Here is a 22,775-nt window from a genome sequence, read left to right on the forward strand (position 1 = left end):
ACAAACCTGTGACCTACTTTTAAGCAAAGAAGCTACATTTATAGCTTTGATAGCGATAGCTCTGCCCTTCCAACCAATACTACTAACTCTCTCCCAACTCTAAACCTGCAACCTATCCCAACTTCCCTCATCTGCAACCTCTTAAGTAAACTAAAATCTACTACCCCCTCAGCTGACCAGCTACCTGTTGAATACCTGCAAAAGGCAGCCAAAATCATAGCTTATCCTGTATCATTGCTGATAAATAGAACCATACAAGAAAGCACTATTCCCACCACCTGGAAAATCTCCTACATTATCCCCCTACACGAGGGTGGAAACTGCATAGAATATTCTAACTATCGTCCCATAGCACTACTTTCCCCATTAGCTAAAATAATGGAAAAGTGCATCCACAGACAGTTACTAGACCACCTACTCCAGAACAATTTACTGACCAAATCTCAACATGGCTTCAGGCCTTTCCACAGTACAACAACTGCACTCCTATCCTTCACTGACAGCATCAATAAAAACCGTAATAACAATCTTCTCTCTTCAGCACTTTTCATCGACCTTTCAAAAGCATTTAACATGGTCAACCACCACTTACTTCTCAATATTCTAAAATCCTTCTCTCTGGACACAAAAACTATAAAATGGTTCCAGTCCTACCTTGATAATAGACAGCAGGCAGTGCTATGGGACAACAACTTCTCATCCCAACTCCCAGTTACCCTAGGTGTTCCTCATGGCTCTATATTGGGCCCCCTCCTTTTCTCAATATTTATCAATGACTTCAACCTTGCTATTCCTTTAATTATGTACAATACGCAGATGATTCGACAATAATCTGCTCAGCTAAATCTCAATCCCAACTACAGACTCTAACTCAGACAATGTTCAATAAAACAGAAAACTGGTTTCTGCAACACTGCCTCCTCTTGAACCCCCCCAAAAAAACAAACTCCTCCTCTTCACTCCTACCCGTAAATCACTCCCAATGAACTTTTCAGTTTTATCCAATAATGGTACACTCATATCTCCCGATCCAACTACTAAACTTCTAGGGGTAACCATTGATAAAAACCTGAACTTTGAAACCCATATCAACAATACCATAAAAACTGTCAACAGGAAACTAGGCTCCCTCTATAAGATAAAACCCTTTCTCTCCCCACTAGCCAGAACCACTATTGCCTATTCCCACCTTATCTCTACAACTCTCTATGCTTCTTCCATATATACTAACTTGTCAAAAATAGCATTGCCAGATTTGCTACTGCTTCCTCCTTTAGGACCCATGACTGCCATAACCTGAAACAATTAGGCCGGTTAGAGCTTCTGAATCAGATTGACTTTAAACAACTCACCATTGCGCACAAAACCCTTTTCCAACCTACCAATACCCCAATACTTGCTAGTCTCATTACCCAATATAAGAACCTTTCAACTTTACGCTCATCTAATAAACTACTAGTATCAACATGTAAATCTAATAACATGGCAGGAGATGCTCTGTTCTCAAATGCAGTTGGAAAGTATTAGAACCATCTCCCCCATGAACTTACATCACTGTCTTCATTTACACTTTTTAAACACAATCTGAAACTCTATCTTAAAACCCATTGGTTATGTCCCTGTACAAATTCAGACTAATCTCATACTATATCCCATACACCATCTCTTAACACCTAATTCCTGCTCTATCTGTGTCTTTCTAGATCAAGGCCTGTCATTGACAAAAACATATCTTATCCTAATAGAGATAATTTAAAATACTTAGTTAAATTCTTCTGCATATAATTCTAAAGCATCCTACCTAAGGCAGGCAACAAGTATTGTTTAAATTGTGAGCATTGCTGAACTGTTGAAACTTGAAGTATGTATTTGTTTAACAATTACTTTCTAGTTACTAATGAAGTACTGTACATAAAAGTCTAAAATATCTTAATGCTTGTAACATGTTTTTTGAATAAACTGTTAAGATTCCTGAAAGAGCATACAGGTCAAATCAGTAATTTACAAATGCATCACTGAACTCTTACAGCATCCTGGGACGCAACACATCCAGATCTTCTCCCTTACACCTATTAAATACTCAAGATACTTCACCGATGTTAAAAAAGGGATAATTAGTGGGGCACATAAATTACTGTACAATAACTAACTACAGGAATCAATCAGAAGAGGCCAGAAAAGATTGGGAAGAAAGATTAAATATGCAATTCACAAAGAAACAATGGGAGGTCATGTATGGCTCCCAAATATATGCAACAAAGTCTAGAAGATTTAGGATTTTTGCCTGGAAGTGTTTGCACAGATACTTTTATCCCCCCAAGCAGACTCCAGAATTTTTCCGCAGGTAGATGGCAAATGTTGGAGGTGTGTTTAGAGAAGAAAGAGGCAACTGGAACATATGTTTTGGGAGTGTAATGAGTTGGCAGACTTTAAAAATTCCCTACAGAGTACTCTATCAGAAATACTGTGTGAGCAAATAGGTGTAACTAAGGAATTTTTTTTTTTTTTGAGCTGGGATACAGAACTGAATTGCCTAGACATAGTAAAGCCTTGTTAAGTTTAATTCTGGTGACTGCCAATTTTATTTTATTTGACATTTGTTTACTGGGAAATTCTGACTTGGAACGAAGCCAATTTTCAGTGGAGGCCCGGGGAGAAATGCTCTAGATGCATGTCTTTATAATGTGGGAGTAAACTGCAGCACCTGGAGGAAACCCAGACGAACACAGGGAGGACATGCAGACTCCATATGGAAGGCACCCCCAGCTGAGAATTGAACCGGAGAACCTCTTGATGTGAGGCGACAACGCTACCGCTGCACCACTGCGACGTGCCAAAAAAGTAGTTACTAGAAAACAGAGATTAAATTCTAAACCAACTATTCTTGAGGTAGTGAATATTGTAACAGAGATAAAAGAGCAAGAAGTGGGATCTTTAGAAAAGGGTAGGAGTAAATTACATGGAAATTATGGGAAAAATACATACTGAAAAAAGTTTTGGAAGAGGAATGAGGTTTAAGAAAAGGCAGGAAATGAACTGAATAATTTATGCAAAGCTGCATAGATTATAGGATAAACGACAATATACATGATGTATAATGTTTGCAAATGTGATCTTGTTAATATGCTTTGACTGATTTTATGTAAAAATGCCTGTTTCACAAGTGATAATTCAACAAAGGTATTTTAAGAACAAAAAAGATTCTTCTTAACTACAATCCAGTACAACTGTTTGTACAAAACAGCAACTTGCAACAGCAGTGATCTAGTCACAGAAGTCAGTATTTGCAAGTAGCCCTGGAAGTAAATCATTCACCTAATGTTACCTTACAGCAGTAAAAAAGCCTGCAACTGAGCTTCAACAGTAACAGAGGTCACTCTAAATACTATACTGCTGTGCTGGTGCTGTGGTAGCGTTGTCGCCTCACAGTAAGACGTTGTCCTGTTCGATTCTCAGCTAGAGCGTCTTCTGTGTGTTGACGTTCGTGAATGGGCGTACCTTCGTTGAAGGTTGTGCATCAGGGCCGGCAACTCGGCACGTAAAAATCATTAGCGGACCGGAGTTCCGCTGTGGCGATCCCTAACCGGGAAATGCCGAAAGACTCAACAACAACTAGCAGAATACTGTGTGCTTCGTAACTGCACACAAACTGGGGTGAGAGTTTGTTACGAGTTGGTGGCATGTTGAGGTCACAGTTCATACTTCAGTGAAGATGCTTACATATCTGAATAGTAATTTTGTTACTCCTCCACAAAGACGAACTCCTGGCTTTTAATGTGGGATTTAAAGTTGAAGTGTGACAACATAAACATGTCTTACAGCTTAAGATTCATTGCTGCTCCAGACACTTTAAAGTACAATTCCTGCATCACCTAGTAAAACAGCTAAAGCCACAGTAAAATATCACAGGCTTTTCACAGTAAATGTCAGAAAACACATGCAGCAGGACACGGACATGTGATGCCTAAAGCTCCATTACAATGATTAAATGATCCTAGGAAGATACTAGCAGGAAGATACTAGCTAGGCTACTCCTCTGTGTCAAAGCTTCTATCGGTACAATTTTAGAGGATGACTGATGGGAAGAACTAAGCGGACTTAAGGTATGCAGTCATGTCTCACATCACTAAGTGCAGCATTTGATGTGATGTTAAACTAATGTAGACATGGCGCTAATACATGGACGCTTCAAAAATAAAGGTATTTTGTAACTATAAATATTTAATATGACCAAACGCCAAAAACATCCAGTGCAAATGCAGATCAGAGAAAATCTGTCATACATTTTTCTAAATAAAACAAAATGTTGCACTCAAACAACATGCTGCATGCTGGTGTTCTAACACTGCTGTAAATTATATTACCTTTTTCCTTGTTTCCAATATTTCATATTACTTAAACTTTCCTTTTCATCATCTGGAATCTTGGCTTCTTTTTCTCCTGTCTGCAGATTTAATCTTATATGCAACCCTGCAGGAACAGCCTGACCTAAAGGATAAAAACAGACAAATTGCACGTTACTTACTGTATAGTGAATTCATAAAGTGTTTATAGTGTCTATACTTTTCTGAAAAAGTATACTAACATTCTTTTAGAAGGTTATAAAACCTTAAGTAGCTCTGACTCCAGCACAGAGGGATAAAGCACTGACTGTACCCAAGTGACCAAGGTTCATACAGCAAACTTTGGTCATACAGCTGTGGCTCAAATGACATGTGCTTTGGGAAAGCATGCTGGTATTAACAAATGTACCAATATGTTGTACTATAGCTTGGACAAGCATGTGGAAACAAGCTCTTGGTACCAGTACTGTATATGCCCTGCTTTTTAAACATGCTGGATACATGATCTCTCCAGCTCGCCAAGAAAACTACTCCCAACAGCTGATTTTTGACCTCATTACAGGCAAACGGCTGATAAGTGTGGGATGGGATATGGCTGTTTCTGACTGATTGCTGTGGGAGAATAAAGAAACAATAATAATAATGATATAAAGAAATGCCATAATTAGAAAATGTGTAACAAACATTTTAGTACAGTGAAAAAAAATAATCACGCTTATACTTGTAAACAGAAGGTTAGCAGAATGCATTTTGTAAGTGTTCACAAAATTCTTGCTGAAAACTTGTTTAGCAAAGTTACTCTTTAGCTCAAGATATACACTCTAAGGTAAACAACATAAGAAAGAAGTTAATAAATGGCCCGTAGTATAGCTGGATTGGTGCTGAGTTCATAACAGCCCCGTGATTAACTGTACTCCCAAAGTCTCCAGCTTGTGATTTAAGCCACAGCTATATAACTAACACTAAATGCATCTAGACCTGTGTGATGTATGGTGCATTCTGTGCTACTGTAGACCTTCAGCAGGTAACCAGAGTACCTCACATATTTGGGCTGTGTACCAAATGAGCTTCTGTTTTATGGTTTTACCGTTAAGTGCAGATACATCAGATGAGCCATTACTCGCCATGACAGCTAATCATCAATGACAGATGACAGTCCTATGCTGCGGGTAATCTCTCAATATTTTTTTTTACTTGCTATGACAGCTAATCATCAAAGACAGTCCTATGCCACGGGTCATCTCTCAGTATTTTGGTACTCGCCATTACAGCTAATCATAAATGACAGTCCTATGCCGTGGGTCATCTCTCAGTATTTTTTCCATGTGTCCTCTCAAAGTCTTTTGCTGCTCTTAACCTGAATCACCTTGACTCAGGATGTGGCCCCAAGTGCATGCTGGGTGTATTCATACCAGACACGAGAAGGTATATGTGACTCCAACATTTCCACTTCTTAAACCGTATCAAAGAAAGTGGAAAAACACTTGCAAGCAAAACAAAAAATATAATGGATATAAAATTATAAACTTGTACTACAGCTGGAAATTCTGCTACTGGGCTGAGTGGTAGATAAAGAGTTTACATTTCTGTCTCGTAGCTCCAAGTATTTAAATTCAGTTTTGACCTCCCATTACAGTGTGTCTGTGATGTCTGCAGGTGTTTTATTTATTTTTATTTTTTTCCAGATTCCTCCCAAAAAACAAGCCAGATGAATTTCCTACTGAACTGTCGTGCAATGTACATGCTCATCAGTGTCTACAATGGACCTGGTTAACAAAGAAATAAATGATATGAAATTATCAGGTGGAAGATGACCACAGCACAGACACAAGACAGCCAGAAACCTGCCTACTGAACTACATCCTCATTAAAAGCCAGATACCCTAAGTGTCTACACACACGCTATATCTTACTTCAAGAGGTTCTCCAAGTGAAAAGGCTTTTGTAAATACTCAACGCAAAACAAAACACACCCACAAATTACAAATGCCGAGTGAAGCAGGAGACAACAGGCAACCTGACTACGAAATCAGAAGCACAATCATGAAATCTGAATGGTTCGCAGCAAGGTCTACTCCTACAGCACAGATCTACTTTATCGATTTAATTTTTGTTTGCATAAAATCCAATGCTTAGTAAATGAAGACCAAATGGCAATTGTACAAATGTCTACCAAGCTCCTAAAAGCAGCCCTGACTTGACTATCAACAATTCACCCCATCCCAAATAACATGATTTTATCAGCATTTGGAAGTACCCAGTTGAAAAAAGGCCAAAAGATGATAACGCTGCTAATCTACTTCAACAGGCTCTGTCGGGCAAATATAACCGTAAACAAGAGTTTAATAAATGTAACTTTCTTCAGAATCAGAATAAATTAGTTTACTTAAATCCAAGTTACCTGCATACTGTAGCGTCACTTTTCAGAGACTACAGAACTTTGGGATAAAGCAGTTTTGCATTTATGCCCAAGATTAAAAGACTTTGGAGTTAGTATCTTTGCACAGATAGGTTCATAGCAGGACACCAGGCCAATGGCCCTGGGGCCTTTACAAGCCTAGCCATGTAAAAACCTGAATATCCTTATTGACCAAGTTTAGACGGTTGTTACTAGCAGAACGATGCTGTGATCAGTAATGACTACCCCTGTCCATAAGGGCCACCCCAGGATGAATTTACAGTCACCCATGGTCACCCCCACAAGGGGCTCAAATTTCCTGGACCAAGGACATTTGAGCCCTCAAATTCCTTGGTCCAGGACATTTAAGCCCCTTGTGGGGGTCTGGACCAACTGTTCCAGTGCGTCTGATGTAACAAAGTCCAGTAACCTCATAGCAATCACGTTTATGCTTGTGTAAGATTCCCAATCGGTGGAGGGATAGTTGAAATCTCCCATGACCAGGGTGTTTGGCTATATATTGAGTGACTCTAGCAGGTCCAAGTAGGCACTGTGCTTCTCCTGGTGATGATGTGGAAGGGTGTTTTTCCTATAGTTAATTGGATCTGGAGTATCTCCAGAGAGTCGTACGGTTTCACCAGTCTTGAGGTGTATTTGAAATTGATGAATATGGATACACCTCCACCTTTGGCTCTTTTCATGCTCGCTTTGGGGTCTGAATGTATGAAAGGCATTGCAGCCTTGTACAGACAGGGTGTTCTCAGCAGCCTTGAACCAAGCTTCTGTGACTACACAAACATCAGCATCCTCAAAGGTGAGGAGTGCTTCCAGGGAGTGCAATTTACTATTTAAGCTTCTAGCATTAAGCAGCATGACCCTGAGTTTGTCTTTAGTGGATTTCTTTACACTGGAAATTTTCTTGTTCGGACAGTGCCTAAAAAAGGCACTGTGGGAGAGGCAGGTGTCTTTGCCAGTACTCTAAAGCCTTGAGACCACCGGTGGAGGCCATCTCTGGCAAAGCAGCAGTCAACAATGTCTTCCCAGGCAGATACATACTGGATCTCCCTGGAAAGACACCAAAAGCTAAGCCAATTATTGAAATCAATCACTTTTTGTCTGTATTATGGCATCATCCTCTGTGAGAGTAGAATGCTGCTTAGAGCTAGGGACATACCTGCCTGGGACATAAAATCTGAGAGTTCGGTCATGTCTCTCTTCATATAGTCCAGGGAGGTACATCTCAAGTCATTTACACCAACATGTACTATGACAGAGTCATAACGGTAATGGTTACTGAGAGACTTGTGTGCATGCGTGATTTGATGGATCCTAGCACCTGACAGACAGCTGATCATGACCTTCTCCTTGTTCAACCTGGTGAGGGGGACATCTGTGTATCTCACTATTGAGTCACCTATAACCAGAACATTTGGTTTTGAGATGTTTTGACTTGACGGCTTAATTGCAGAGACACTGATATGACTGTTGTTGTCTGTGGTGGTAGAGAACCCAACTGAGCCTTTTACCAACAATCTCCAACTCAGATGTATCCTGGACTGCACACTTCTACAAAAAGGGTGCAAGGGGGCCTTTTTAATGTAGGAAGGCTGGTTTTAGTGCTCAATATATCCAAACAGACTAAATTCACAGACCTGGATCCAGCCCATGGCACGAGATACAGCAGTATTTGGATATCAAAGTGCAGAAAATAACAGACAAAGCAGCAGCAACAACAGTAAGATATGGAACAGCAATTAAGCAGGAAACAGTTCAAAAAGTGCAATGCAAGCTTTAAATATACTAAGTTTTAGTAAAACATAGTGGATACCTCTGACTTAGTTTAGATTCACTCCAGGTCTCTGGCTAAGTCACCAAACTCAGAGCAGCTCCACCAAAATTAGCACAAAACCGTGCAAATGTGATGTAGGAGGTCACAGCTTTTTTTTTTTTTTTTTTTGTAGTTCATGTTAGTTTCCCAGTGTTGATTTTTGCAATATTACCTGGCAGTATAAACTTTGGCTCTAGATGATTGTCACTGCTGAAGTGACGCCCTGACCCCATGTGCAAAAATGGGGAAAAGGACTTGTGGATGGATGGATGCAATGTGAACACACTAATTCTGAAGGGATCATGTCAATCCACTGACAGTACTATCACAGAGTGCTGTCCGATCAAAGGAAAAAGGACAAAATGAGTTTCACTGAAAGTGTTCCTTTTTCTCCATTACCGATCAACCTCAAAGTACAAAGATTGGGGAGTGTGGGGGTACAGGGGGGGCTTGTCCCTGCAAAAATACTTACATCCAAGGTTAGGCAAAACTCATTTTGCACTTTTTTTGACTGGACAGCACTTAATGATAGTGCTGCCGATGGAGCAACTTGTATCCGATTTTGATTAGCTACTATGTAACCAAATGATCCAAGTGCAAAACCTCATTCCCTCAAGGCAAGAAAATAAAACACTGACTGCTTACTTCGAGAAACTCACTCTCTTTCATTTCAGAACAGCAAACAGGGAAAATGACTGCTTCATTTCAGCAAGAGAGAGACAAAAATTGAAACTGTCCCTTTTTAACATAAAAGGGAGGAAAATAAAAAAAGTGCAAACTTTTTCCTGGTGTTGTACCTGCAGGACACAGTATCTAGTATGCAAGTGTGCTCAGAAAAAAAAACAGCAGTTTCTTAATGCTTTTCAGCACTCAATTCAGTGCTTTTTATTGTCATTTAAAGCAAGCTCATTAGTTTCAACATAGTACCCTGCTAACAGGAAATACTCCCAGTGGTAGTTTCCTGTCTGATAACAAGCTTTCAAATTCTCCCGACACTTACACGTGAAGCACATGTTGAAAAATCCTGTACAGATTCACTCAGCTCCTTCAGAAGACAGCAGCAACAATCCCCTTAAATCCAATACTCAACGTTTTACACTTTCATCAAACATTAATACAACATACAGTCTGTCCAACAGGGGTACCATGCTTTACATTCAGAATACAGAATTCTTTCTGCTAACTTCTGTTTATCCCTACCATCTTCCTGGCTGCTACAACTCCAAACTGCTCTCAGTATCCTAAAGGGGTAAAGTCTCTAAGATAATGCAAGTCAAATACACTTCAGGAGCATACAGCAGTGATGACGGAGCACTCTGTAAGCTCTGTTACAATGGAATATACATATGTTTTTTAGTAGTGTAATAAAATGTTTTGTTTTTTAGTAGTGTAATAAAATGTTTTGAACTGTATGACTAGGAAATTCAGTTTGATACCCATGGCTTTCCTATTTGTTCCAAAAGTCATTTCCTTAACTAAATGACAATTTTAAACAATTTAGTAATGCAAATGTCTTTTTTATATATAAATCAAATTAGTAACATTCAGTATTTCAATATTTAAGTACGTAAATTGGCCTTGCCTTGTTCTAGGTTTGATTATCTTCCCTGTGGAGGTCTCTCTACCTTTCTACCATAATTTTCTTCACACTTCAACCTTGTTGGTCTTTGATGGTAGGATTCTGATTGGTTCCCCTTTAGACAGTCAGCATCCAATCAAATCCATTTCAACTAGTTGGACTGTTGCCCATGTTAAGGTCAAAAATAACTTTATGCAACACAGCTCAATATAGTATACTAAATCTCCTTTATTTTATCTGCAAGACTGAGCAATTAAGGTCTCATCTTCCAAAACACAAGAAACTTCATTATTTTACATCGTCCAAGTTTATAAACAAAACACCTTATATCTATTAAACTATAGCTGCTGACCAATTGAAACTAACCACCTTTTGTTATAGTGGTGGAGACTTTTAATGTGGCCAACAGCTTACAGAATTTTCCCTTGATAAATAAATGCAGGAATCTTTTATAAAATGTCAGTGGTGTATGGAAGCATATAAAACATAGAAGCTGCAATAACAATGCATTGCCTATCTAAAAGGACCTCAGCCAAGGCAGGTTACAATATATATATATATATATATATATATATATATATATATATATATATATATATATAACCAGGATAAAATTAGCATGAAGTTCTGTTAGCCAAGATCAGCAGAATGCGGACACGTGGCCCCAATTCCAAAGTGACCACTTACACTGACAGCAGGTGTTTTGGAATCTGGCCCCTGGTGTAAGCCGATTTACAGATGGATCTTACACCAAAGTAACTCACTTATACTGACAGTAGTGAGAGGATGGCCCCCCTGTTGTAGAAGGAAGTAGCAGTCCACAAAAATCAAAAACTGATACGCCAAAAAGAGGCATACAGATAACAGAGTAGACTACTGAGAATAAGAAAGAAATTATGTACTGTTATTATTATGCAAGAAGCTCAGATTTTTCAGACAGAAGATATAAAAAAAGATTAAGAGAGAAATTAGAGAAAAGAAAAATACTTCCAGAAGAAAAACAGTCAGAATCTTTAAATGCTAATTTTGTTCATTAATAACAGATCTATGAAAAACACTATTTAGACTAAGACACCTGAGGTTGTTTGGAAAAAGAAGCGACTGAGGAAGTGCGAAAATATAAAAAAATCAGGAAACTTTTAAAAAGTATAAAAAAGAAATATGGGCATGGGAAAGAAAGAGATATCGGATACGATGCAATATTTATGCAAAGGAGAAAGGCTAAATTAATCAACACAAAAAAGGCAGCCCCAAAAATATTCAAAGAGAAATACAGGCAAAGGCATCCAGATATGGAAATTTCACAAAAAAAATTAAGATCGCAAAGACGGAATGTAGAAGAGAAGATTAGTAAAGTAGAAGTTAAAAAAAATAGAAGCTGAAATTGTGGAATACTTGTGAAGTGAAGGATTTAGTGTAGAAAGTCTAACACGGGTTATATCACAGAATAAAAAAGCAAGTCACATCCACAGGAACAACACACAGCTGTGACTCAATTTCTCCGATATAATAAAACTCTGTATGTGCACAAAACGCTGCTAAACACACCACAAATTAATACTATGTACTTTATTGGCATAGATAGGTAAGCGCTTTCACCATTAAGGCTTCACCAGACCAAACAGTAATAACTGAATGAAGGAGCTTAAATACTTTCAAATCTAGTTACTCATGAATAATTAATCAAATGACATCATTTCCTCAACGCCATAAATACATATATCAAAATAAATAGTCATCTAGCATATCTTACTATATTAAAATATCTATTCGATGCCATTTAGACAAATGTAAATCAATTATTCATTACAATCAATAAAAATTAAGAATATATAATAGAAAATATATGTATGAAAAATATGAAAAAAGAGACTTTCTTAAAATATTACACATGCTACGATACATATAAATATAAATATTCAAAACCCTCATTCAAACTATGAAGACATAAAAATCATAAAAATGCCTGAACATGTATCAAAAAATGCATAAATAAATTCTCATTTAATGACTTTTAATCTTCTGCTATGTAATACTGGTTTTAAGGGCACTTTATCATTGAGCCCTGGTTTCTTATCTGCTCTACACCTAATAATCCATTTCAGTTCACAACCTTCTGTGAAGTTCTTAACATATCTACCCCATGTACTGAGATTAATGACTTGTAATACTGAAAATTTAAACAGGTGTACTGATCCTGCTGCTAGTGTGTGTCTTGCTAGGGCATTGTGCTCTGAACCAATGTGTGTATGATAGAGATGTTCTCTGATCCTCTCTCAATTTCCTGTTGGTTTTTCCTATATAAAATGCACTATATGACACACATCTAGCGAGGTATACCACATGTTCTGTTTGGCAATCAGCTGACATGCGAAATGTAAACGCATGATGAGTGACTGGATGGACAAAGGTGGTTCTTGTATCTATAAATTCACACTGGTTACATCTATGACATGGTTTTGTTCTGTGTGCATTGTTACCATAAGACACCTTTCTTGAGCTCTTAGGATGACATAGAATTTTCTTAAATTCTTCCAGTTCTTAAAAAGAAATTTTGGCTCTTCCCCTACTATTTCTTTGAGGTGTTCATCCAGTAATAGGGTATCCCAATGTTTCTGTACTATATTCTTCAGATAATTAGTATCTGAAGTATAAAACATGGGTACTTTTATTTGACTCTCTGTTCTCACTATCACTTCTTCACTTACAGGGGTGCCTACATTGGAAAAATATGGACTAGCTATGGTTGTTCTCACTGAATTGGTCTCTTCAATGGCCATATTCACCTCTTCTAATTTGTAATACCTATCCAGGAGTCTTGACTTTAGATCTGAGAGCTCCTGATCATATCCCTCCTGTGTTGGATTTAATCTGGAGGTCCTCATGGCTTGACCCTTGATGACATTTTTAAAAACGTAATGGGGGTGCATGCTCTTTCTGTATAAAAGTGTGTTCCTATGACATGCCTTCCTATGTACCCCCGTATTCAACAAGCCATTCTCCAACCTCTCAATCTGTATATCTAAAAAAGATATACTATTTCGTGAGTAGGCCATAGTAAAACTTAAAAATTCAGTCAAGCTGTTTACTTGTGAGACAAAATCTAATAAAGATATTTCATCACCTTTCCAAATTAAAAAATAATCTACAAAGTGTCTATAAAAACCAACATTCACTCTGTAACTCTCTAAAGGAAATAACTTTTCTTCTTCCCAGCTAGCCACAACAATGTTGGCGTAGCTGTTGGTGCACAAAGTGCCCATTGCTACGCCATCATTTTGAATATATAGTACCTCATCAAAGAAGAAGATGTTATTATATAATATTGTCTCCAAAAATAAAGTCAATAAATCAACAAATTTACAATCATTTGTTGAATGTTAACATATACCCATGTACTTTCTCTATACCTTGTTCATTAGGTATAACTGTGAATAGACTTTTCACATCAAGTGTGACAAGTATGTATTGTGCATCATTTGGTACATGTTTCATATAATCATATAGATCAAGTAAAAACTGCTTACTATCCCTCAAAATATATATATTAGCATCAACTACTGGTCTAAAACAATGTTCCACATAAATAGATAGGGGCTCAGTGGCCCACCCCCTCTCAACCACTATCGGTCCCATTGGGGGATTGTTTGAACACTTGTGTATTTTAGGAAGTACCTGAATGATAGGTATTAAAGGGTTATTAACCCTAAGAAATGTAAAGACTTCCAGACTAATATAATTGCTCCTCAAAATGTCATCCAACATATCATAGATTCTGAATACCTTATTTTCTACTTCTTTCATGTTAATACTGGAGTAAAACTTTCTCTCCTGTAATAAACTTATCATATTGTCCCTATAATTATCTCTATTCATAATCACTATGGGACCACCCTTATCCGCTGGTCTGATAACTATAGAGTCATCATTACTTAAATCATTTAACACTGCCCTTTGTTTAAATGTCAAATTATTACTATTTCTATTCTCTCTTGCTTTTTTTGTTCTATTTTTACTCTACACCACAGGAACATTTACTCTGTGGGGGTGCTTCATTGTTGTATTGGTTTTACTTTATATCACAGAATGATGGAACAAAGAGTCCCCAAAGTAAGGAGAAACATGACAGCATCTGAAGAAATATGGACATGGGAAAGAAAAAGATTTAATATGGTGCAATATTTATGCAAAGGAGAAAGCAAAACTAATCAATACATAAAGAGCAGTGCCAAAGATATCTGAAGAGAAATACAAGCAAAAGCATCCCGACATTCAAAATTGTACAATACACAAAATAAGACAACAAAGAGGAAAAGTAGAAAAAAGGATTAGTAATGGTGGTGTGTGTGTGTGTGTGTGTGTGTGTGTGTGTGTGTGTGTGTGTGTGTGTGTGTGTGAGAGAGAGAGAGAGAGACAGAAAGTCAGCAGAGAGACCGATCAAGCCGCTATTTTACACATACTAAAGCAGTGCTTTTGCTGTTTAGTAAGTGTAAAATAAAGGTCAAGGAAACCTAAAAAAGTGTGTGTGTCTATGTTTCTGTCTGCATGTGTGAGTGAACGCGTGCCTGAAATCAAAAGAGACTGTGTGTGTGTGTGTGTGTGTGTGTGTGTGTGTGTGTATATAAGAGAGTGAAGAGTGAGAGTGACCCCTGGCAGCAGCAGCAGCAACAATGAGGTTTGTGTACTTATCGACCATACCACTCAACCTCCTACACAATAAATCTGGACAGAGCCACAAATAGAGACAGATTTTAAATAATTATTTTATAAATGTAGAAAGTCAACAAGGTTGTCATTAGGTTTACGTACCTCTCGACCATACCACTCAACCCCTAGCACAATAAATCTGGACACATACCTCTGAACCTCTTACAGCAAGAAATCTAGAGAAAGCCAAAAATAATGGTGGGACAAAGCCCCACAAATAGGGACACTTAAGTACTGTTCTTACAAAGTATATAGAAATACAGGTTTTGCATTAGCATACATTTTCTGATGGGTATGAAGTCTGAAACTCAACTGTCTGTCATTTTCTGATGTCAAACCTCAATAATCTGTCAGTGATTTGCTAGAAAACAACAATTTGATGAGAAACAGATCAAAAATATGAGGCAAAAATCTGTACACTTGAGAGGTATGCTGGACAGAGCCAAATAATATAGCCACATTTTAAATATTGCTCTTATAAACTTAGAAAGTCAATAAGGCTGCCATTAAGTTTACGTATCTCTCAACCATAGTAGATCAATGTTATGCGGTTAAGCAAAATGTACACTTTTTTTGGTAATTATTGTCATTTGTCCTTTTATTGTACTTTGGAGCTTTACTCCCCAGGTCTCAGCTGAAAATGGATTTCTAGTCCAGTCAGGCCTCCCCGGTAAACAAATGTCAAACAAATAAATAAATACTATGCACTTTATTATGAACAGGCAATGGCAGGTCCATTGAAAATTGCCTTACACGAAACTGGTCCTTGGCGCAAAAAAGGTTGGAGACTGCTGATCTAAGAAGAGTTGCTTGATTTAACAGATATGGACTGACATATTAAGATCTATGAAAGAAACACACTACAGAAGGTCGATAAAACTGAAAAAGTTAGATGTTTGATATAATAAATGAACACTGTAATTAGGACTGTCCATAGAGATTTGTGCGATATAACAGAAGTAAATAGGATATATTGCTAAGCAGCTAAATTAATAACAGATAAAGTCTTACAACAAAAGCACAGGGTAGTAAGGGAAAGGAAGGGGAGAAATCAAATGATATCATGGAAGTATCAAATACAGAAAACTATAAAGCAATTAAGACAAGAAGAGGGAAAAGATCGACAAAAATACTCAAAGATAGACGTGATCAAAGCACCACACAGTATTTTAACAGAACAGGACCTTTCATGCACTATTGCAAATGATAAACTAAACTAAAAAGATCAGCACAGGCAGAAAAAAACTTAGAAAATATGTAGATAAATATAAAGGAAAAGTACAAAATAAGCAATTTATTGACGAGCCACAAAGTTTTAAAGAGAATTGGGAAACAAGGTAAAAGGAATTGAAACACAACCCAAAAAAGAAGAAATAGATACCTTTTGCAGAAATATCTATGAAGATCCTGTGGAACATAAAGATGCTAAATGGATAGAAGTAAAAGAAAGAACAAGAAGTTCAAAGGTACAGGATATGAAATAGGATGCAGTAATGGCCAGAGAGATTGAAACACAGTTAAGAAATGCTCCTAATTGGAAAACCCGAGGCCCAGATGCAGTACCTAACTTCTGGCTAAAAGTATTAACAACCATAGGATCATAGGAGGTTACTAGGCTATTGGACCTGAGGCCCTTATAAGCCTAGCCAAGAGTTTAGCTCATGTTTAGACAAATCAGCACCCGATGCTCTTGTTCAGCAGGGACACAGGTGGAATCCCAGGGGTATATTTTCTGTTTCCCATCCAGTTACCCAGGTTGCACTTAAAAAGGGTTAAAGAGGTACTCTGCCTGATGTGGCGAGGGAGTCTATTCCATAGATGGGGGAAGTCTCTGGGACACAAATCTGTCCCGCCAACAAGTCTTGTTGATGTCACAGACCAGGTTGAGGCTGCGTGTGTGGGTTACTCAAGTGGATCTTGACTTGCGGATATGCAGCAGTCAAATCAAGGTGGGGTCCGTGATTGCCTTTGTATGCCAGACAGAGGTAATCTCTGAGGAGTCTGTATGAAACTGAGTAGAGGGATAAGGATTTTAGCCTGTGCATGGTAGATGTTTGAGGCCCTGGATTTTCCTGGTGAGGAACCTCTGTGGTCTCTCCAGCTGCTGCATGTGCTTTGCGAGGTGCATGCCGAAAGGGGAGTTGTACTCAATAATGGGCCTTATAAGGAAAGATTACAGGGATGTTATAACCTCCTTGTCCCTGGATGAGATACCCTTACTTATGAGGTGGGCCATGTAGAAGGCTTTCCGTACAACGGAAGCAAAATTGTGGTCAAAAGTCAGGTTGCTATCAGCCTGTGTGCCCAAATCCCTCACGACGGACTGAATGCTTAGGACGTTATTAATGTGATAATTTGTGGGGACGTCACTCTCCCCAAAGGGGATAATGATGCATTTTTTGGTATTCAGCTTGAGGCCCTGTTTCTGGCACCAGTCATTTGTCTGACTGAGACCCTCTTGGAGGATGTCCACATCACTAGGGGAATTGATGACAGCACTTAACTTGTAGTCATCTGCAAACTTGGTCAGCCATAGCCCACTGGTTCTGGCCTGCACCCCAGAAAAGTATATCTCAAACAACAGAGGCTCCAGGACCGAACCCTGGGGTACTCCACTTGTCACGGTTCTACTGCTTGAGGTGGCTTCCCCTATTTTGACTATGCGGGTTCCGTCAGTGAGCCAGTTTGCTACCCATCTGGTAAACATATGGACTGATGCCTAGTTGAGAGAGTTTATCTATTATGCCCGAGTGGGGAACAGTTTCAAAGGCATTGGCCAGGTGAAGGTAGGCGGTGTGCACAGTCTTTCCCTATCCATGGTTTTGGTGACTGTCTCAAAGAAGTCGGCCAGATTTAGCAGACACGACCTCCCCCTGACAAAGCCAAACAGTCTGGGATCAAGTGTTTGGTGGTTGCCAATGTACTTGTTAATGAGATCCATGGTAATCCATTCCATGGCCTTACAGATCAGGCTAGTTAGGCTGATGGGTCTATTTGCACGAAGATTTAGCCATGAGCAAGAACTATTTATATGCTCTCCCTGAACAGACACCACAGCCTGGTTAACAACAGGAAAAACAACACTCCTACTTATGAACGAACCTGCAAGCTACCCTAAAACAATTATGGACCAATAACTTGCCTTCTGATGATGTATGAACTATACACTGGAACTGATGTAGAAACAGTTTATAAAGTCAATCATGGCAATACAACAAGCAGGCAATAAAAGAAAGTCATATGGATCAAAGGAAAATTAAAGTCATAATGGAGAACTGTAAAAAGGGAAAGAATCTAACTAAGTAAGGTACGGCTTGACTACAAAAAAGCATTTGACAATATCCCACATTCATGGATAAAAGAGTGCTTAAAAATGTATAAAATATGCCCTACATTACAGCAACCATGAAACAGTGGCAGACCACTTTGCAGTTAAGCCATGATAAAGGACAAAATATTATTCCAGGGACAAAAATTTAATGGTGATATTCTAGGATGACTCGCTGTCACCACTGCTTTTTTGTCTTGCCTGTTGTTACTTAGCAGACTAGGTCATGCAATCTGACTCCCAGAAAACAACACACAGTGTAAAGACTTCTCATATTCTTTTTGTACAGGATTTAAAACTGTATAGTTGATCAGATGAGGAACTGAAAGCACAACTGCAAGTGGTCAAAAGTTTTTCAGATGATGAAAGAATGTCCTTTGGTCTTGATAAATGTGCAAAAGCAACCTTTACAGCAGGAAAGCTGCAGTACCAAGAAAACATCAGTTTGGGACAAGAATGTGATATAAAAGAACGTGAGCAAGAGGGAGTGTATAAATATTTAGGAACTGATGAAGGATCAACAATAAAACATGTACAGATGTGAATAAAACTTAGTAAGGAATGTTTTAGAAGACTTAAATTAATACTGAAAACAGGGCCGGCATCTAGGAATGAAGTCCAAGCTATAAACCAATTTGCTCTTCCTGTCCTAACTTTCAGTTTTGTAGTCATTGACTGGAACCAAAAGGAGATGGGGATAGGTTGGATAGGAAAACAAGGATGCTTCGCGCTGATTTATAACAAAATCAGTGCATACCAAGATTATATATTCCCCATTCTGAAGGCGTTATTTGTCTCCTTGAAACTGATTACATGTATACATCTGTAATCGCAGGACTGCATACATATCTGCTAACCTCACAAGATCCAAATGTAGTGAAAGTTTTGAAACATGAGGAGAATGAGTCTAAAATTACTTCTCTGCTTAGTTTAGCAGAAGCATATCGGTGTCAAGCGGGAATGAAAATCAAACCAGAAGTAGATAAAAATCAGGCAGCAACTGAATGCGCCAAAAAACAAAAGAAAGAATATAAGGTGAAGATGAACAAGCAAGAAATGTGGAAAATGCATAAATATAGTTGCACGTATAAAAACTCTTGGAACAACCTCATGTTGAATAGGATCAAATGCAGAAATGGTTAAGGAGAGGTGAATTTAAATCAAAAGACAAAAGGTTAATACTGGCGGCACAAGACAGTGGACTACATACACATTGGTTTACAAAGTCCACTGAACATGTGGGAGAAACAGAAAGATGTAGATTTTGTAAACAGAATTGGAAACGGTCACACATCTTGTTGCTGGTTGAGATATACTAATGGGAGAAGGACTGCATACTGAAAGGCATAATAATGTGGCAAGATTGTTGCGCTGGGGATTGTGCAAACATTATAATATTTACGTAGCTGAAAAACACTGGAAACATGAGACACAAAGCATTATAGAAAATGATGAGGTTTGTATCACATGGGAACAACCATTACTAAGAGTTAAAAAAAATAGACGCTAGAAAACCAGATATATTAGTCTATGAAAGGACGACAAAAGTAGCATTGGTCAGTGAAACTGCTACACCCAATTGTATAGTGTCTTACATACAGAGGCACAAAGTCATAAAGTACCAGGATTTGCAAGGAGAAACGAGGGCAATGTGGAAGAAGGATACCCAGACAGTTCCAATAGGAGTAGGAGCAATGGGTCTTATAAAATAGAATTTATAATCATACAAATACCTTACCAATACATGTAACTCCGTACAAACTGCAGAAGGAGTCATTACTGGGTGCATTGCGAGTGCTACACATAGCACTTCTAGCTAACATCAAAGGCTGAAACATTACTAATTTCATAAAAGTGAATTATACTTTGACTTACGAACAGGATCCCAAAAGACTTGGAGAAATTAAAATTGAGAGCAGGTCTTTCAGAATTAGGGCAGACTTGCACAGAGAACAACTGTTTTGGAATCTGACCTACTATAGTCAGCTATAGCACAATAACTAGTCTTGTTAAGAAAATATCAGAAAATTATAGATTAACAAATATTTTATATCAGAAACCTTCTTAAACGTGAAATATATATATATATATATATATATATATATATACATAAATATAGGTCATGATAATAATTGAAATAATACATTTAAAGGACAGAGCCATAAGCATTGCTTTTTCTTTTACATGCTGTCTAAATGTGAATAACAGAAACACAAGCTAGTTCTCACTTTTACATGCTGCATAAGCTATAGGACAGTTTTCTGCATACTTATTGATCTAATTACATTAAGCTCTATATCAGCTGTTGTTATTATTGTTACTTGTATATACTGCAAATTAATTTTCATTAATTCCTAGTTACCGTATAGCACTGCCAGACAGATATCAAATGTAGTAATAATAATCTATATTTAACGCACCAAATAACATAAATGGAATAAGTAATTAATGTCATATTAAAGCTGAATGAATAAGTGCTGCTTATAACAGCAATAGCACCTTGTTTAAAAATAAAATACTTCAGGCAGTATTTCTGAACCTAGCTCTGTGACCAGAATTGAAGAAAGTAGAGTTCTGTAAGATCTTACCATGACAGTAGATGTCCTTCTCTTCGCTGTTGCGGTATTCTTTATCAGAGGGATTCCCTGCCCCGGGTAGCCCAACGTCTGGCCAGCATACGAAAACCTTATGACTTTATAGACGTCATACGTCACATGTATGCTCCCCACTCGAGGCATAGGGCACAAAGGTGACGCACAGACATACATATCGCAGAACTGAAAAGGCACAGGAGGAACAACAGTCCAAGGAACTAGGAGACACATGTGCATCTAGAAGGAGAAAGAAACAGGGAGGGAGGAGGCAGGAGGGATGGAGCAAATATACTGCAATAGTGAAGAAAAGGACATCTACTGTTATGGTAAGATCTTATACAACTGTACCATGTCCTCCTATATCACTGTTGTAGTATTCTTTACCAAAGGGAGAGTACATAAGTTCAAGAGGAAACATGGGAGGTGGAAGGCAAACAAGAAACCCATGCAGGATAGCTCTGTCGAAGCCAGCTCCTTCTCTGGAAACAACATCCAATTTGCAATTCTTAGTGAAAGTATAGACAGAGGTCCAAGTAGCAGCCTCAAGGATGGAGCTGGTATCCAGACCCTTAAAAAAAACACCAGAGGAAGCAACAGTCCAGGCAGAGTGAGCCTTTACAGAGGCAGAAAGGCTTCTTCCATGAAAGGAGTAACAAAAAGAAATGGCCTTAGAGATCCCAGGAGGAGCCGGTTTGTTTAGAAACAGCCAAACCTAGAGATCTAGGATGAAAGAAATAAAATGTTGCTCAAATTTACAAATAGCCTTACTCTTATCTAAATAATATCTGAGGTGTCCAGGCAAATCCAAAGTGTGAAGAACCTTCTCACTAGCAGACTGCAGAGAAGGAAAAGAGGAGGACAAATTAAAAGATTAAGAGACAACTCATTATTAATCACCTTGGGCATAAAAGAAGGATTAATACGAAGAGACACCCTGTCCCTATAAAAAAACTAAAAAGGGAGGAGCAGCCATACCAGCCTGGAGTTCAGATATCGTCTTAGCTGAAGCAAGGGCCAAAGGAACAGTCTTCCACGTACAATATTGTAAGGAAGCTGAAACTGCAGGTACAAATGGAGAATGAGTCAATTTTTCAAGTACAAAATTAAGGTCCCACAAGGGTGCAATAGGCTTCCTGGGAGGCCTGATAAGAAATACGCCTTTATGAAATTGCTTAACTTCAAACCTAGAGGCCAGAGGAGGAGTTAATGGCAGACAAGCAGAAACAGCTGAGAGGTGAGCTTTAACAGAAGAATATGCTAACCCAGCATGGAGAAGTTCACATAAATGAGAGAACCAGAATAATCTCCACATAATGTTGATCCTGGTTACAAGCAAGGCACCAAACAGTAAACCTCTTCCATTTGGACATATAGGATTTTCTGGTAGTGAGTTTCCTGGCATTCTGCAGAACCCTCAGTATGTCCTCAGAGAAAAGGTGCTTAAAAGGGGTCAAAATCCGATAACCCACAGTGTCAACTGAACTGGATAATGCAGTACTATCAGAGAACCCTTGTCTTATATGAGTAGGTCCACCCTGTGAGGTAACTTGGAGTGATTGCCCTTGGCAAGGAGCAGAAGAAGTGAAAACCAATGCTGTCTGGGCCGAAAGGGAGTCAACAACAAGATTTTGGGGGAGTCCTGCTTTATCTTGACCAGGACCCTTGGAATCAGGGAAAGCATAGATAAACATTCCCTTCCAAGAAAAGGATATGGCATCCACCTTCCAAGCCAGAGGACCTGTGACTCTGGTAGAAAACACGGAAAACTGGCTGTTCAAAGAGGAGGCAAAAAGATCTGCCTGAGGAGTATCCCACTGATAGACAATGTCCAAAAACACATCTTTGTGAAGCATCCATTCATGAGCCTGTGTTTTGGACCTGCTCAAGGAGTTTGCCACTGTATTCTGTTCTGAAGGGATCTATATAGCCCGAAGAGTCATTTGACACTGGATAGCTAGATCCCAAACATGAAGAGCTAGTCTGCAAAGAAGACAGAAC

At 38.5% G+C, this 22,775-nt stretch overlaps 1 protein-coding gene across 3 annotated transcripts in view; it reads right to left on the reverse strand.

Annotated features, from left to right (window-relative positions):
* SIL1 (SIL1 nucleotide exchange factor) overlaps positions 1 to 22,775 on the reverse strand; it is a 500,357-nt gene that overhangs the window by 203,049 nt on the left and 274,533 nt on the right. For all 3 annotated transcript variants that reach the window (XM_044069009.1, XM_044069011.1, XM_044069010.1), the window contains exon 4: positions 4,365 to 4,488. In XM_044069009.1, coding sequence (XP_043924944.1) covers positions 4,365 to 4,488 — 124 coding nt within the window. The remainder of the gene's footprint in view (positions 1 to 4,364; positions 4,489 to 22,775) is intronic.

The sequence above is a fragment of the Protopterus annectens genome, chromosome 4.part0 (genome assembly GCF_019279795.1).
Source record: "Protopterus annectens isolate FY-2018-M chromosome 4.part0, PAN1.0, whole genome shotgun sequence".
Classification (NCBI taxonomy): domain Eukaryota; kingdom Metazoa; phylum Chordata; order Ceratodontiformes; family Protopteridae; genus Protopterus; species Protopterus annectens.